Genomic DNA, 14,965 nt, shown 5'->3' on the forward strand with positions numbered 1-14,965 from the left:
CCCGCCGTCTCCCGGGTCCTATCGCCCACCTCATATCAGTCGCGTTCACTGGAGGAGTGTCATTGAAAAGAACATGTGCATTGGCCTCGATGAACCCTCTGTTTTATCTAAGGTAGTTCCCAGTAATACAGGTGCATCTCAACACAGCAATGTATCTTTAAAAGGTTAATTTATTGAACTGATTCAGTTCCAGAAGTAGGATAGAAGGATGGAATATAAATATCCTGTAAACATACTCAAACATACAAAATTTAAGAAAATACACAATAAATTCAAACAGAAGCACCCAGTTTTTATTTTTGAAAATTAGTTAGATGATTCAAGTTAGATGTTGTCTAATCCTTCCTCCATGGAAAGAAAAATAACTGTTTTAAAGCATCAATAAAAGGTTAAGATTAATGTGACATTGATGCTGATTGTGAGTGTATGTAAACTTTTGACAAACAGCACTGCATATTTACATGTAATGGTGAGATTATTCAGCAACTGTCCACAATTTGAAATTGTTCATCTGGATAAGCATACTGTGATTTGATGTCTCATGAAACTACAGAATAAAATCTGAGGATTAAATCAAGAAAACCTGCTTCTTGGCCGGTAACTTGTTGTTGTTGTTGTTGTTTTTTTTTGGTATTTTAATTGTTGTGCTCTTTAGCTGAGGAGAAGAAGGAAAAAATATCTGTGGAGACTAACTTGGCCTTAAGAATGAATTTGAGAAAGAATTTCATCATTGTAGTCAAGATTGAGTTGTTAAAAAGATATCATGAAGAACTTTTCTATTTGACATCCAAAAAAAGCAACTGGTACAATCTTCAACCAAATCATGCCAGTGAAAACATGGCCTAGGTGCTCAAGAGGACATCTATTAGTTGTGCACTCTAACTTTCATGGAAAGGGGCAAGAAGAAAACCACTGTTCAGGGAAAGCCATTAAAATAATGTTTAAATTTGTCATAAGCCACTTAAGGATATATAGCAAATATGGAAGAAATTTCTTTTTCTGTCAGGCGAGTCCATAAATAAACTTAACTTGAAAAATACTGGATAGTGGACAATTAACACTGCAAACTTTGTCTTCTGGCAGTGTAAAGGCATACTGTCAAAGATACATTGGAATGTATCTTTGATACATTGGAATGTATCTTTGTATTCAATATGACACTATATGGTATACTGAATACAGTAAAACATAGTAGTGGCAGCATCATGCTGAGGCGATGCTTTACTTCAGCAGCTACAATGATGATGCTCAGTACAGGAGGGGGGAACCTGTTGCAAAAGACTTAAGATTTGGGTGAAGGTTCACCTTTCAGCAGGGTAGCCATACAGTCAGGGCTACAATAAAATAGATTAGATCAAAATATGTACAGTATGTATACTAGAACGGCCCAGTCAGCATTCAGACTGGTTATTTGAGTATAAGTGGAAAAACCTGATGTGTAACTGATGTTCACAGATGCTCTCAGTCCAGTCTGTCTGAGCTTGAGCTATATTACAAGGAAGATTGCAGACAAAGACAAATATTGCAGACAAAGATATCAATCTCTAGATGTACAGAGACATTTTACAAATGATTTGGAATAATTAGAAATTATTCCACAAATTACTATTTTACTCACAAAATATAATTTTCATTAAAAAAAATCTTTAGAATTATGTGGTAACTTGTGCTGGTCTGTTTTTTTTCGGACTAAAATCTCACTCAAACACTGAATTTTGTGGTTCTAGTTGTGGTTGGTTGTTAAACTGAAGGGATACCAATATTTTTTACAAATCGCTGTAATTGTGCTTCAAACTACTAACTACTTTGCTTTGAAATTGTTTTTGGAAGGATTAAAAAAGGGAAACAATTCAAAATGGAACATTTCAATCCTAATAAACTTTATTACAAGAACTGTCATTTAGATAATAAAACAAACGTGAAAGTAACGAAGATGTGTATTTATTGGATTTATAGAACAATGATTTTTAAAAGACTCTAGGTGCTAAACAGAAGTTTAGCCCAGAGCTCACACATGTTGGCAACAGATGTTATTCTCCAGAAAATCCAGCTTACTTTCAAAACAGCATCAGTTGGCCTTCTTAGTTCCCGCATGTTTACAACTGTGTGAAAAGCTGAAGTGCTGCAAATGAGATTCAGACTGCATAATTTTAACACATCCTTATACAATGACTTCCTGGGTGTAGTGTTTGATCCCTATTTCTTCCTCTGCCTTCTAAAGATACATAGTTAAGTTTAAATAATGTTGTAGTAGAGGTACAATAAAACACAACAGTGCAGTAAGTAACTAGTGGATGACAGGATTCCAGCGACTGCCACTAGACTTCCTTCTGTGATGAAACATTTATTGTCTGTGTGCCCTCTATTTCCGAGTCTATTCTACTGTCATTTCCTCTTATTTTGACACTTACTCTGTGATGTGATCGTCACTGTTACCATGAGTCAGCTTTGCCTGGCTGTTCCTGTCATAATACAAACAGAGCTCACAGAGGGAATCCCATACATTTTACTATTGTTTTGCTTGTTGATGGAGCTCCCATCTCTTAGTACTTAAAAAAAATACTTGATTGCAGTCACTGCTTAAGAAAATAAGAATGTTATGAAAAGGTTCATTATGTTTGAGAGTCATTTTAAAAAGTGACCAGAGTCATTATACACATATAGTGAAATATTTCAAATGTCTTTATTTTGTCAAAAAAAAAAAAAAACATTTGGAAATATTAAAAGCTCAGGATATCTTTTTTTAACCTAACTCTTCTTTAAATTTTTCTCCAGCTTTATCCCTGGTGTGTCTGAGCTGTTGCTTGGTCTTCCTGAATTTATCTCTTCACTGATAATCTCTATCAAACCTCTGAGACCTTCACATTTCAGCTGCATTTAGACTGAGGTCATTTTACACAGAGGTGGGTTATCTTTGCAAATTAGTTAACATCTCAAGGCATTCAATTGCACTGACTTTCTTTATGAATAAAATGGACCTTAAAAATTAATGCACACCACTCTTTTCAGGTTTCTATTTGTTAATAATGTGTTACTAGTCTGTAACATAAAATTCCAAGTTTTTGTGGTTTGAGAGGTGGGAATATATATATATATATACTGTATATATATATATATATATATATATATATATATATATATATATATATATATATATATATATAAGGCACTGCATGTAGAGATTTTGTGCAGAAAATCTGCAGTGAACATCTGGTACAGCTCTACTCACGTTCTGTGAAATATATTGATTTTCTAAAAGTCTATTAAAAAAGGTGATGTTAAGTGAGGCAATTGTTTTTTTTTCTGAAGCACAAACCTTCTCAGACTAACACCCACAGTTCAACCCACTGCCACCATGAGACACTGGTGCAGCGGGGAGAAAGATGTGGCTGGCTGGCTGGTTGGCCAGTCAGGCTACACTGGAATGTGGGGTCTTTTGTTTGTCTGGGAGAGGAGTGGGTCAGGGGGAGAATGCCATTGATGATTGCAGGGAGGAAGAATGAACCTCCAGGAAGTGTTCTTGCTGTCCCCATCTCCCCCCACTCTCGTTCTCTCTGTCTCTATCGTTTTTTTTTTTTCCAGTGTGTGAGAACCTTCACCGTGCTGAGCCTCTCTCCGCTGAGGCCACGGTCCCCAGGCACAACCACTGCTTTGTCTTGCCCTGTGAACACACACACCCCTCCTCTGTTGGGTGCCTACGTTTGCCAGGGTATGAGAAACACGGGGCCAAGGCTCCTATTCTTATCCACATCACTGCCCCTGGAAGGATGTGACTGTGTCTCTGTGCTTTGGTGCTGAATGATAAATTGTGTTTTTGCATACCCTCACTTTTAATTCATCACAATTCTGTTAGTTTTACATCTTTTGTTAAGTTTAGTCTTGTTCTTATAGTCTGCTGGTAACAGCCACACTAAAAATGGAATAAAGTACTAAGGGGATAAGAATCTATCTGGTGGCCCCTTCCAACGAGTGGCTGCCGTCTCCAGTCACATTGCTCACTCCCATCTGTGTCAGGAGGCTGCAAGGAGCTGCAAATGGCCCTTTCAAAGCGCACGACAGCTGGAACACGGGGCAAAGGTGACTGAAGCAGTTGGGGGAGCACAAGAAGGGCCAGAGGGGGGAGGAAGGGAGACAGAGGGGCCACAGGATGAGCAGCTGCAACTTCGAGCCCCTGTTTCTTCACATTGTCACCGCCTATTGCCTTAATGATTACAGAGGAAACTCAGGATGGTGTTTTACTCATTGCTTTTCAAAGGATTTAATAAAAGCGGTCTTTTGTAGCATAAATCTGTTTCAGAACTTGGTCTTGTCTGAAGAAACAAAAGCACTATTTTGGTTTAGAGCCAGGGATTTTTTTTTTTTTGACAGAAAACTGCATCAGTGGATTCAACCTCCAGAAGTTCACAACAGGCCACTGACCTGCTATGATACAATAAGGTATTTATGCTTCTTTGATCGGTTCAGATACCAGAGAGATCACTTCTCTGAGGCAGAAAATAGCTTCTTTCATCCAAAAGCAGATGTAAAACCACATGCAACATTTTTGAGAAGCTTGCTAAATTAATCAAATTTAAACTCTGGCTTTTGAAGGTACTGGATATTTCTGAGAAAATGAAAGAGCTAGCAAGATATAATTCCCTGAGCAAATACAAAACTGAAGCCTCAGTCAATTTTAGAGTTTTATTTATATTTATCAACTAAGAGACAATGTAGATGAATAATAATGTGTGGAACCTGAAAATGTACCAGACTGGAACTGATTTGTTTTAGTATAGATTTGAAAAATGAATGAAGATACATCCCAGCAGCCCCAAATGTTAAAATTGACTTTGTTTAAAATGCTAACAATTTTGGCAATTTATTTAATATAATTTTTGAATCCTGAACATGATTCAGACTTTGAGGATATCTTATGAACATTTCATTGCATATTAAAAAAAATCTATTTACTGTATACATACAGTACATGTGAAAGTTAGTGCAGACATCTGGTAAATTATTAATTCAGGAGAAGGGTCCAACAAGGAAGCCTTGTAGAAGACCTTTGGGGTGTCAAAGCCCCAAAAATGTCAGAGTAAACGGGGCTGAAAGCAAAATAAGAGTGAAACATTTGAAAAACGTACCATTTTCCTTACAGCTCACAGTGATGTGAAAAATCTCAAGAGTTATGGCTACTTGGCAACGCATAATAATTTTGTAGGATATATTAGTTTTAAACAATTATCTGCAGTTGCTCCAGGTTCGCCACACTGAAGAGATTTATGACGCTGAAAGCCAGCCCTGTTCGTGGGACAGGTGTTTTAAGCAGACAGCAAATGTACCTCTGCCCCCTCCCCTTTTCCAGTGTAGTACTCTGCTACTTGCTGCCGCTGTGTGAATTCGCGGAGTAGTACAGAACTTATTGTGGCGGGGTGCTATCGCGAGACTTGTGCCATTATCAACCTGCTTTGACACACACACAGCAGCGCTGTGAGCGCAGCCTGCCTGCCTTCCCAGGGTCGGGACTGGAAGCCTCAAGAAACGGCAAGAAGAAGCGAACATCTGGCCGTACATCATGAGAGCACCCCGGAGCTTGTAGAAGGGGAGGAAAAAGACGACGATAGGAGCGGTAATACATGTAAGTAAGAGGGGGTGTTGTTTTCGTGCCTTTTAAAACGGAGAAAGCGAAAGTTAAAAAAAAAAAAAAAAGAGTGTGTCCCTCTCCGCTTCGTTCAGCGCAGTTGGCTTTCTGCTTGTGAGTTCCTCCGCTGTTTAAAAGGCTCCCAGCACGGACACGGAGCTGTTTTCTCCTCCCTTTTCTTCTCTGTAAAACAAAGTCGCGCATAAATAAGAATTTTGCATCATAAAACCTTAGCGTCGGGGTGTTTTTCTATAAATACTGTTTATTCTCTTTAAACAAGTGCGTCCAGTTCAGCGCGTGTTTGAGTGTTCATTAAAACGCTGTTTTGCGATATTAAAAAGTTTAAAATACAGTGTAATATAGCAGCAGCTTTAAATACATTCTTTTTTTTTTTTTACCTAAGTTGTTAGGTTTTTTTTTTTTACTGCGTTACCCAGCGTTAACATATGGCATAAAAAGGAGCACAGCTGGAGGTAGCGTTTCCATTGCGGTGATGTCAGAGCAGCTGACTCCACAGCTTGCAGTGTAATTAGCAGGCAGAGCAGCAGTTTACTCACTCTGCACCGCTCTTATTTTTTCACCTCAGCCTCCCGGACGAGCTCTTCCACTCGCATTCCCACTTGGTTGTCCCGTAAACAGCTTTTTTCATATACGGAGAAGCCCCGGTGAGTGTGGAAGCGCAGGGATACTCATTTGGGAATCATTTGGAGGGGGTCCGTTCACTTCGTGAATCAAGGGAGGGTGAGCGCAAAACTTTAAAAAATATATATAATTAACTTTCAAGTTGGACAAAGTTAATGATGTTGAATTTTAAATTCAAAACCGGTCCATGTTATGAGCGGACCAAGCAGCTGTTTGGGCCCCCCTGAGAGAACACAAAATATGCCTCAAAATTTCAAATTTCTGTACTATAAAGACAATTTAAAATCTTAGAAAAGTAAATAGATTTTTAGATTTATATGCATTTGTAGGTTTGGATATAGACAGTATGGCTCTTCGCCCAGGATGTAGCTGTATCAGAGGGCGTCATAACTATTATGAAAATAAAAAAAAACAAGGACAGATCAAATGTAGGGTGTGTGACCTACACTGTGAGCACAGATTCCTCAAAAGACAATTTAGGTATTAACAAAAAATGCAACAACTTTATATTTTACATAATCTGAGATGTTTTACCATTTCATTTCTTTAAAATAATAGCCACAGTTATTTCTACACAAAACAGTGTTACCTTAATAGTAGGGCCTTTCCAACACCAGGACTCTGTGTTTTTCTGTGTTGCCTGGGCTTGATAGGGTTAGGGTTAGTGCTGCGTAAATCCATGTCCTACACAACTACAGCAAAACCCTAGTTACTGCAGCACTTTCACTTGCATCTTATTCATGTCTCATTAGAATTTAGTTTTATGTATTTGTTTATTACATGTAGTGAGTTGGATTCTGCTCCAGAATCTTTTGCATCTTTGTCCAACTCTGTTCAGATCTTAAGATGTGAGAGGTGGCCATTCATGCTTTAATGATGCCCTGGGCAAGTGCCTCTTTTTATTTTATTTTTCTCCAATTGACAAACAAATGAATATATTTTTTAATGTTTAGGAACATTAATCAAACTAAATTTCAAAGAATATTATAAATGTAGAATATTTATGTCCAGGTTTGACATAAATCTGGACCTCCAGAGGGGTTATATAGCAGTTATTACATCTGTCTCGAGTAAAGATTGCCCTAACTTCACCAAATAAAAAAAACTATTTTTTTTTCAAGCTCTTGTTTGTGATAGATCCACCAGTTTAATGACACCCTGAGTGGTGAGCCATATCACCCATATCAGAATCTACCATTGGATGTGTGCCTTTAGTTATATTAGAAAGTCATTTAATATCACTGTTTTTGCGCTATTTGGCTCATATCGCTGCTCATATTCTCTGTGCTTTAGGTCACTATGTGTTTACCTCTAAAGCTCTGCGCTGTGCCCTCTATGTGCTCCTTGCTTGGTTTATCCACTATCCTGTTTTTCCTGTTTTTCCATCAGGTTATGAAGGAAGAATGGAGTTCCCAGACCATAGCCGCCAGTTGCTGCAATGCCTGAGTCAGCAGCGTCACCAAGGCTTCCTCTGTGACTGCACTGTTCTCGTCGGGGAGGCTCGGTTCAAAGCGCACAGAGCTGTGCTGGCCTCCTGCAGCATGTACTTCCACCTCTTCTACAGGGACCAGCTATACAAAAGGGACGTTGTGTATCTCAACAGTGACATTGTGACGGCTCCGGCTTTCAGTCTCCTCCTTGAATTTATGTATGAGGGGAAGCTGGAGTTTAGCGCGCTGCCCGTGGAGGATGTTCTGGCCGCAGCCAGCTACCTCCACATGTATGATATAGTGAAAGTCTGCAAAGGCAAACTTAAAGATAAGGAACTTTCCTCCCTGGATGAGAAGTTAGGGGAGGGCCTAGGACTCGGCTGCGTGGAGAGGGAGAACTCCTCGGATGGTGAGCTACACTGTAAGCAACTCATTCAGCAACACATTCAGGGGCTCCATAGGGCCCCCCCGGCAGAAAACTTTGACACAGACAACAGTGAAGTCAGGCTGGCTGTCACTGATTGTGATAGGTCCATGCAGAGCAGGCAGAAGGCGAACGGTCACTCCGGCAGGTCCCCGGACCTTGTAGGTGTCAATTATATGTCAGCGGAGGCCGAGACCTGCGTCCAAACAGCTGGAAAAACAAAAGCTGATGTCAGTAGCTCCACCGTATTGCTGTCCCAGAGGTCCTGCGCTTCAGATGACATGGACTGTGCGCTGGATTTGTCTTTCAAGCCTCTGTCTAGCAGAGATCTCTTACACCCCTCCTACGTCTCGGGACAGCTGGCCCTCGACAGCCAGCAGCAGGGCACTGAGCCACTTGTTAAAGACGAACACGACTTGCTGTCAGAGCAGGAGGACAGTGAGCCGATGAGCCCTGAGAGCCAGCGCTTTGGGAATAGTGCCAGGAGCTCAGTGGTGACAGGGTTCGCTGCCCTCTTCCCAGGCAACAACGGTGCTACAGCCGCCCTGCTCTCAAAGGAGGAGGACCTGATGGACGAGGAGGGGGAGGCATGCGGGAGGCGGGAGGGCGCCCCAAGCAGCGAGCCGGACAGGAGGGGCGGGCTACTGGGGAACAGCGAGGAAGAGGAAGAGGACGACCTGGCCTCCTCCGACATCTCCACTTCCAGCGGGGTGCTTCTACCTCCGGGGCAACAGGTGTGTGTGTGTCCCCTCTGCAGCAAAGTCTTCCTCAGCCCTCATGTGCTGCAGCTGCATCTCAGTTCGCACTTCCGCGAGAAGGACGGCGCCCGCTCCAAGCTGTCCCCAGACGGTTCCGTCCCCACGTGCATGCAGTGCAACAAGACCTTCTCATGCATGTACACCCTGAAACGCCATGAGCGCACCCACTCTGGCGAGAAGCCTTTCACCTGCGGCCAGTGTGGCAAGAGCTTCCAGTACTCCCACAACCTGAGTCGGCACGCAGTGGTTCATACGCGCGAGAAGCCTCACGCTTGTAAGTGGTGTGAGCGGCGCTTCACCCAGTCCGGGGACCTTTACCGCCACATCAGGAAGTTTCACTGTGGCCTTGTCAAAACTCTTGCCATTGGATAAAACACCTCTCACCAGTGCCATATCAGACAGAATGTCCTTTCATACACTGACTACTACTACTGAACCATTTTTGCTGTTCTTATACATAAGTTGACAGTTTTTTAAAGACATATCTTGAGTTTATAAAGATGTAGCAATTTTCAAACTGGAGCTGTTTCTTGTGCTGGACTATGTCAGAGGCTGCTGAGATTACTGGATCTGTGTCAGAGAGAGTTCAACAAATCAGATGATGCACTTGATATTTTCTGTCTTGTTTATTGTCAAACTGTTGAGTTTATTTGCTGAAAGGTTCAAATCCTTTTGTTAATGCGTAATGCTTACACACAATCGTCAAGAGAGAAAGAGAATGAATTTTGTTTGTGCACATGGGAGATCAGAACCGTCCGTGAGTAGCAATATATGATTTCCTTTTAAGCGCCTACATTATTTTATTATTTATTTGGGGGCTTTTTGTAGCCCTTATGCTATGATGAAGCAGAAACACAAATGAATGACGTTTAACTACTGGAAGTTTGTCTTTTTACTGTTTAGTTTTTGAAATGAAGTTTTTATGTTGCATGAAACGAAGCATGCAGGCCATCATATGTATTCTTTTGCCTTTTTGATGGATTAAATTTCCAGCTTCTTTAGTTTTGAGCACATCTTGGTGGATTGGCCTTAAATTTGCTACTTTATAGATGAAACAGAGATGAAAAGTAGCAGAGATGCACCGATCACGTCTCTCTTGATCAATACTGATTTCAGTTTTCCCACAAGGTCTGCCAATACTGATTCTTGACAGCTATTTTTTATCATTCAGGACTATAATACACTGAAGTACAAGTAGTCTAAAAAAAACATCGAGGGTTATACGAATATCTACATTTTTTTGATCAAAGCAAATAGTCCTGTCTGTATTTTTCTCTGAATTAAACTGAACTAAGTGCACCAAAGCAAAGGCTGTTAATGCATTTACAAGCATAGAACACTTTTAGTTGCATTTATTAAGCAGGGGGGGAAAAAAAGCCCATTATTTGACCTACTGACCATCAGTCAGAAAAGACTGGGGAAACTGGCCTCTTTCAACTAGCGACTGATTGGTTTGTCGCTAGCAATTTAAATTATCTTTAGATACTAAATATAATCCATTCAACAAAAATATTTAATTGGAGAAGTTTCTCTGTTTATAGGCAGCAGACAACAGCAAGATTATCTGTATAACCTAGCCAAAAACGGCTCGTCTAGTCTGTTTTTCTTATACAAGGACGTCATAGACCACAAACTGCCTGTAATGTTTTTTTTAGTTTTAATGCATGTGATGAATTGCAAAAAAAAAAAAAAATTTTTTTCAATGTTTGACATGTTTATTACAAATTTGAGCAGATCAGGGCCAGATATCATTTCTGATATCTGGGTCTGGCCCAAATGGATCGGTGCATCTCTTGTAATTAAAATTGTCATCATCAGTGACTAAATATAATGTATCCATCAAAGATATTTTATGGAAGAATTTCTCTTTTTGTAATTAATTCTGTGAGCTAAATCATCTGCACAAAAATAATCACAAATCATTTAGTCTGTCTTATTTTTGTACGCAAAAACGGGACAGACCAAAAATGTTCTTAGTTTATATCCATTTAATAAGTAAAGGGGAAAACTGATTTTCTACAGTATGCCACTATCCGATCTGATCAAGGGAAATTGCCTGATTTTCAGCTCTGACATATTGATCAGTGCATCTCTAGAAAGGTATTAAACTAACGTCTGTAACACTGTTGCCTAATGAAATCCTTAATGTTTAATCTAGTGTACTTTATAAATTAGCACAAGTTGCTATGCTTTTATTTTTAAACTGTTGAAGCCTTTAAAAGACATGGATTATCTTCAAATGCCAAATAATAGCAAGTGTCTTTTTAAAAAATGATCCAAAAGCATTACCAGTCACTGAAAAAAGGCAATATGTTCTAAAATAAATCTGGTTTGTTTTATTGACTCAATTGGGTCAGTTATTTGGCTGGTAAAAGACCTTGTTATTTTTTTGGTATGATACAAAAGGTACACTGATGGTGCGGAATCAAAATTAGAAAGCATTAAACATTTACCATTTAGCTGCTTCTACTGAAATTTCTCCTTGTTTTGCACCTCTGTATGTGTCTAAGTTACTACTGATGAAGCCTTTGTCTCTTTAAGGGCAGGAAATGGTTCTGTTTGTTTATGCATAGGTGCTGTTATGGATTCTTAACTTGGGAGTAGCACTAAAAGTTCAAAATATTCATCTAATCTGTCCTGAAAAGACTTGATCAGAACTTATTTATTAGTTGGACTTGGTTCAGGGTTTACTTTTAGGTGTTTGTTTTTTGTTTTTGTTTTTTTTGCCTAGCGATGTTGGTACACATTAACTGGTGTTGGGTCTGTCGGTTTGTTTTGTTTTTCTTTTTTCTCTGTGCAAATCAACTTACTGTAATCGTATTTTAATATATAATGTTTTGGAAAATCTCTCCAGAGTTTTCCATATGTCTCACATGGAACACAGAGAAGCACTTCTTTTTAGCATGCATATAATTTCAACACTATTGTCTAGGCTGCTATTTCTTACTATTTGTGTATTTAATGTAAATATATATTATATTTATCAAATGGGTTTGTTTTTTTCCCCCATATCAGAAAGTGTGTGAGTTGACACATCTTTTTCAGAGTTTTTTTCATTTTCCACGTCCAGGGGTCTATTGAGCTCCACCTTCTAGCTACAAATCATTTAGTAGTGCTCCGACTTCTGCTCTGACAGGTGAAACAGTTGTTCACAAGCACAGCCGCACCGATACGCTACTGACTACCTATAGAAACCAGACAATACAGGCATTGTCCCCCCTCAACCTGCCTCCTTCACCTCTTTTCCAATTCCAGGTAGTTCTCAAGGGATCATTGTGTATCTCTGTGCTCTCCAAAGCTATGGGGAGAAAAGGCACTTCAGGCCTCTTTTTGCACTTTTTCTGGGTTGAATGGAACCGGTGGAATGTGAGAAATGTATTTAGCAAAGGCAGACAGTAAACAGGTGCATTGTTTGAAGGCTTCAAAGCATGTGGTGGAAAAATGTCCATTGTTCCCTGATTAATTTTTTTTTTCTGGTCTTTCAATCAAATGAATTCAGAAACAGCTATTGGCATTTCTTTTTCTTACAATGAGTAAGGAGGAGGATTTTGCTTGGAATTGCAAGTCTGTTGTTTTTTTCCCCTGATTCAAACCCAGCAGTGATGCTTGAATGAAATAAAAACACTCCTTTTCACACACATCACTTCTGATAAGTGCTGGTAAAGTTAATTTGAAATGAAGCACAAAGGAATGTAGATTTTCTTTCTTTTTTTAAAGGAACCTTTCTGATCCTCTAATGTACAGCGATAGAATAACTAACACGTAAAAAATGAGAAAAAAAATAATCTTGATTTTGTTTGCTGTTTTTATTTATACCTCCAGGATGATCACCAAATGTGCCTTGTAGACACACAAATCGGTGCTGCATCTGGAGAAAACTTTTTAATTTCTATTTTTTATTTTTGCCTTACAGAAACATTGCCCTGCTGGTATTAAGATATTTAAGTTTTCTTTTGGGTTTTTTTTAGATAAAATGTTTGGGCAAAACTAAAAAGCATTCATTAGTGATTTATTGTGAGAGATTAAACCAAGGGGGTTGAAATTTTGTGAATAAAGTAGCTGTGGTTGTGTTAAATTGAAGTCACCTTTGTGTTTAATTTTTTAAGTCAATACTACTGGAAATTAATCTGTTTCATTTGTATTTTTATGTCACTGTTGAATGTGAAACGCAGATTTTTTTTTCTTCTTCTTGAAACAGGGATACATTTGCCCCTCATGCTGTATGCTCTTTCAAATCGAAAGCAAATCACTAGAATTGTGTCCTCTGCAGGTTACAACTGTGAATAATCATGAAAAATATTTATTATTTCATATGCTTCCTGTATGACATTTTATTCTTGGTTTTAATTTGGCTCCTATGTGAAAAAAAACAACAAAAAACACTTCTACATGTCGAACACATACATTTTCAATAGACTTTTTAGAAGTGCCATTAGAATCTAATATAATTTTTTAAATGAAAGTATATTTTCTAGCGAGCAGTTGCTTCAGTGTTAGCGGTGTAGAGATTTAGAGGACAATCTTTGTGCAGAATTGGCATTGCTTAGATACTGAGACAATTTTACTTTGATCTTTAATTGTGCATTTTTCTCTGTTTGGGCTTTTGTTTTTGGAGTGTGACTGTGTGTGTGTGCTGTGAAAATGTGACAATCTTGATTTAGGTCTTTTATTGAGATTCTACATAGAATTAAATGGAACAACTTTATCTGTTTGTGTGGCAATCTTTTTGTTTCCTTACTCCCTCGTTCCCTTTTTAAGCAGTCTCACACCAGCTGATTATCAGCTAACTTTGATTAAAAAAACAACAACAAAGCAGATTTTCTACCATAATATTTCACAAGAAATATATGTGTCAGAGCTTACGCAGATAGGGAATTTTTGTTTCTCTTATCACAATTCCGAGTCCTCTTTTATTATCTTTTTAGCTTGCTTCTTAGTTGTTATATTAGTCTGGAGAGTTTTAGATAAATATTCCATTGAAAGACCTAAAGACGACTCATTTTTAGTTTTCTGGCAGTCCACCTGATATTAATTTAAAATGCCTTACTATTCCAATGATTCATAATGCAGTTTATTTTACAAAGTTCACATAGACTTTGGAAGAGAAACAGGGCCACAGCTTCACATACCCTCCATATTTAACCATGAGAATGTGGAGCTTTTTCGCATATTCGTAATTTTTTTCACACCTGAACCGTTTTTTTTTGTTGCTAAAAATCGCTTAGTCTCCTCTAGCAAACAATTCTAGGTAAATTACCAGAGGAAATTATGTTTGTGATGGTAGGAGAGAAGAGTCTTCTTTCTAGTATCACTTAAAAACTCAACACTTGGCTGCAGTTCTCTAGGAAGCATGAAAGACGATTTTTTCTAAAACAGATGTGCCTTTTCTGCTGTCATATTTCTATCCCAGTGAAGGTTTCATAAAAAAGAAAGACACTGAACTTTCTGCCCACTGAATAAATGTACTACACTGGATTAACAGAAATAATAATTCAAGATTATGCCACTGCAGTAAAAGATTAATTTATTTTAAGGCTTTTTGCACATTTTCACTATGGGTGCGAATAAAGGTGGGTGTCACCGTATTCCAATGAGAAGTCCTTGTCTGACACACTAGTGGTTGCTGTGTGTATGGAGTACTGCAGTGTGTACAGAGACAACAGTGTGACAATACTTCAGGTCTTACAGGACCTATCTGTCTGAAAGTGTAAACTGACCTCAAGGACAGAGTAGTTTCAAGATGAGCTCCTATTGTTTCTGACCTGTTTCCAATATACCGAAGAAGAGATAAAACCTCCATAGCAAACCCACTTGACTGCTATTTAGTTTTTACCAAAACTCGACTTGATTACACACAGTATTTGTGTGTAAACACACTCGTACCAAATGTGTGTCTAATTAAGGTTGATTCATGCCAATTCATTCGACATTTTCAATACGAAGGACTTTTAATTATTTCCCTGCTGCACCATGAAAGAAATCCAGCTGCTTTGCTACGTGATCCCAATCGGGATGTGCTCGGGTTCCCACCACCCTCCCCCAAATCCCAGCTCACCCACACTCTGGGAACGCCATATAGACAAGGGCTGCA

The 14,965-nt window shown here is 38.9% G+C and overlaps 1 protein-coding gene across 1 annotated transcript; it reads left to right on the forward strand.

Moving 5' to 3' along the window:
• The first annotated feature begins 5,400 nt into the window (after positions 1 to 5,400).
• Positions 5,401 to 13,579, forward strand: zbtb42 (zinc finger and BTB domain containing 42). Its single transcript, XM_032546707.1, has 2 exons — positions 5,401 to 5,617; positions 7,652 to 13,579. The coding sequence occupies exon 2, from the start codon at positions 7,666 to 7,668 to the stop codon at positions 9,244 to 9,246; it is 1,581 nt and encodes a 526-aa protein (XP_032402598.1). The 5' UTR covers positions 5,401 to 5,617; positions 7,652 to 7,665; the 3' UTR covers positions 9,247 to 13,579.
• Positions 13,580 to 14,965: the final 1,386 nt, after the last annotated feature.

Source organism: Xiphophorus hellerii, chromosome 19, assembly GCF_003331165.1.
Source record: "Xiphophorus hellerii strain 12219 chromosome 19, Xiphophorus_hellerii-4.1, whole genome shotgun sequence".
Classification (NCBI taxonomy): domain Eukaryota; kingdom Metazoa; phylum Chordata; class Actinopteri; order Cyprinodontiformes; family Poeciliidae; genus Xiphophorus; species Xiphophorus hellerii.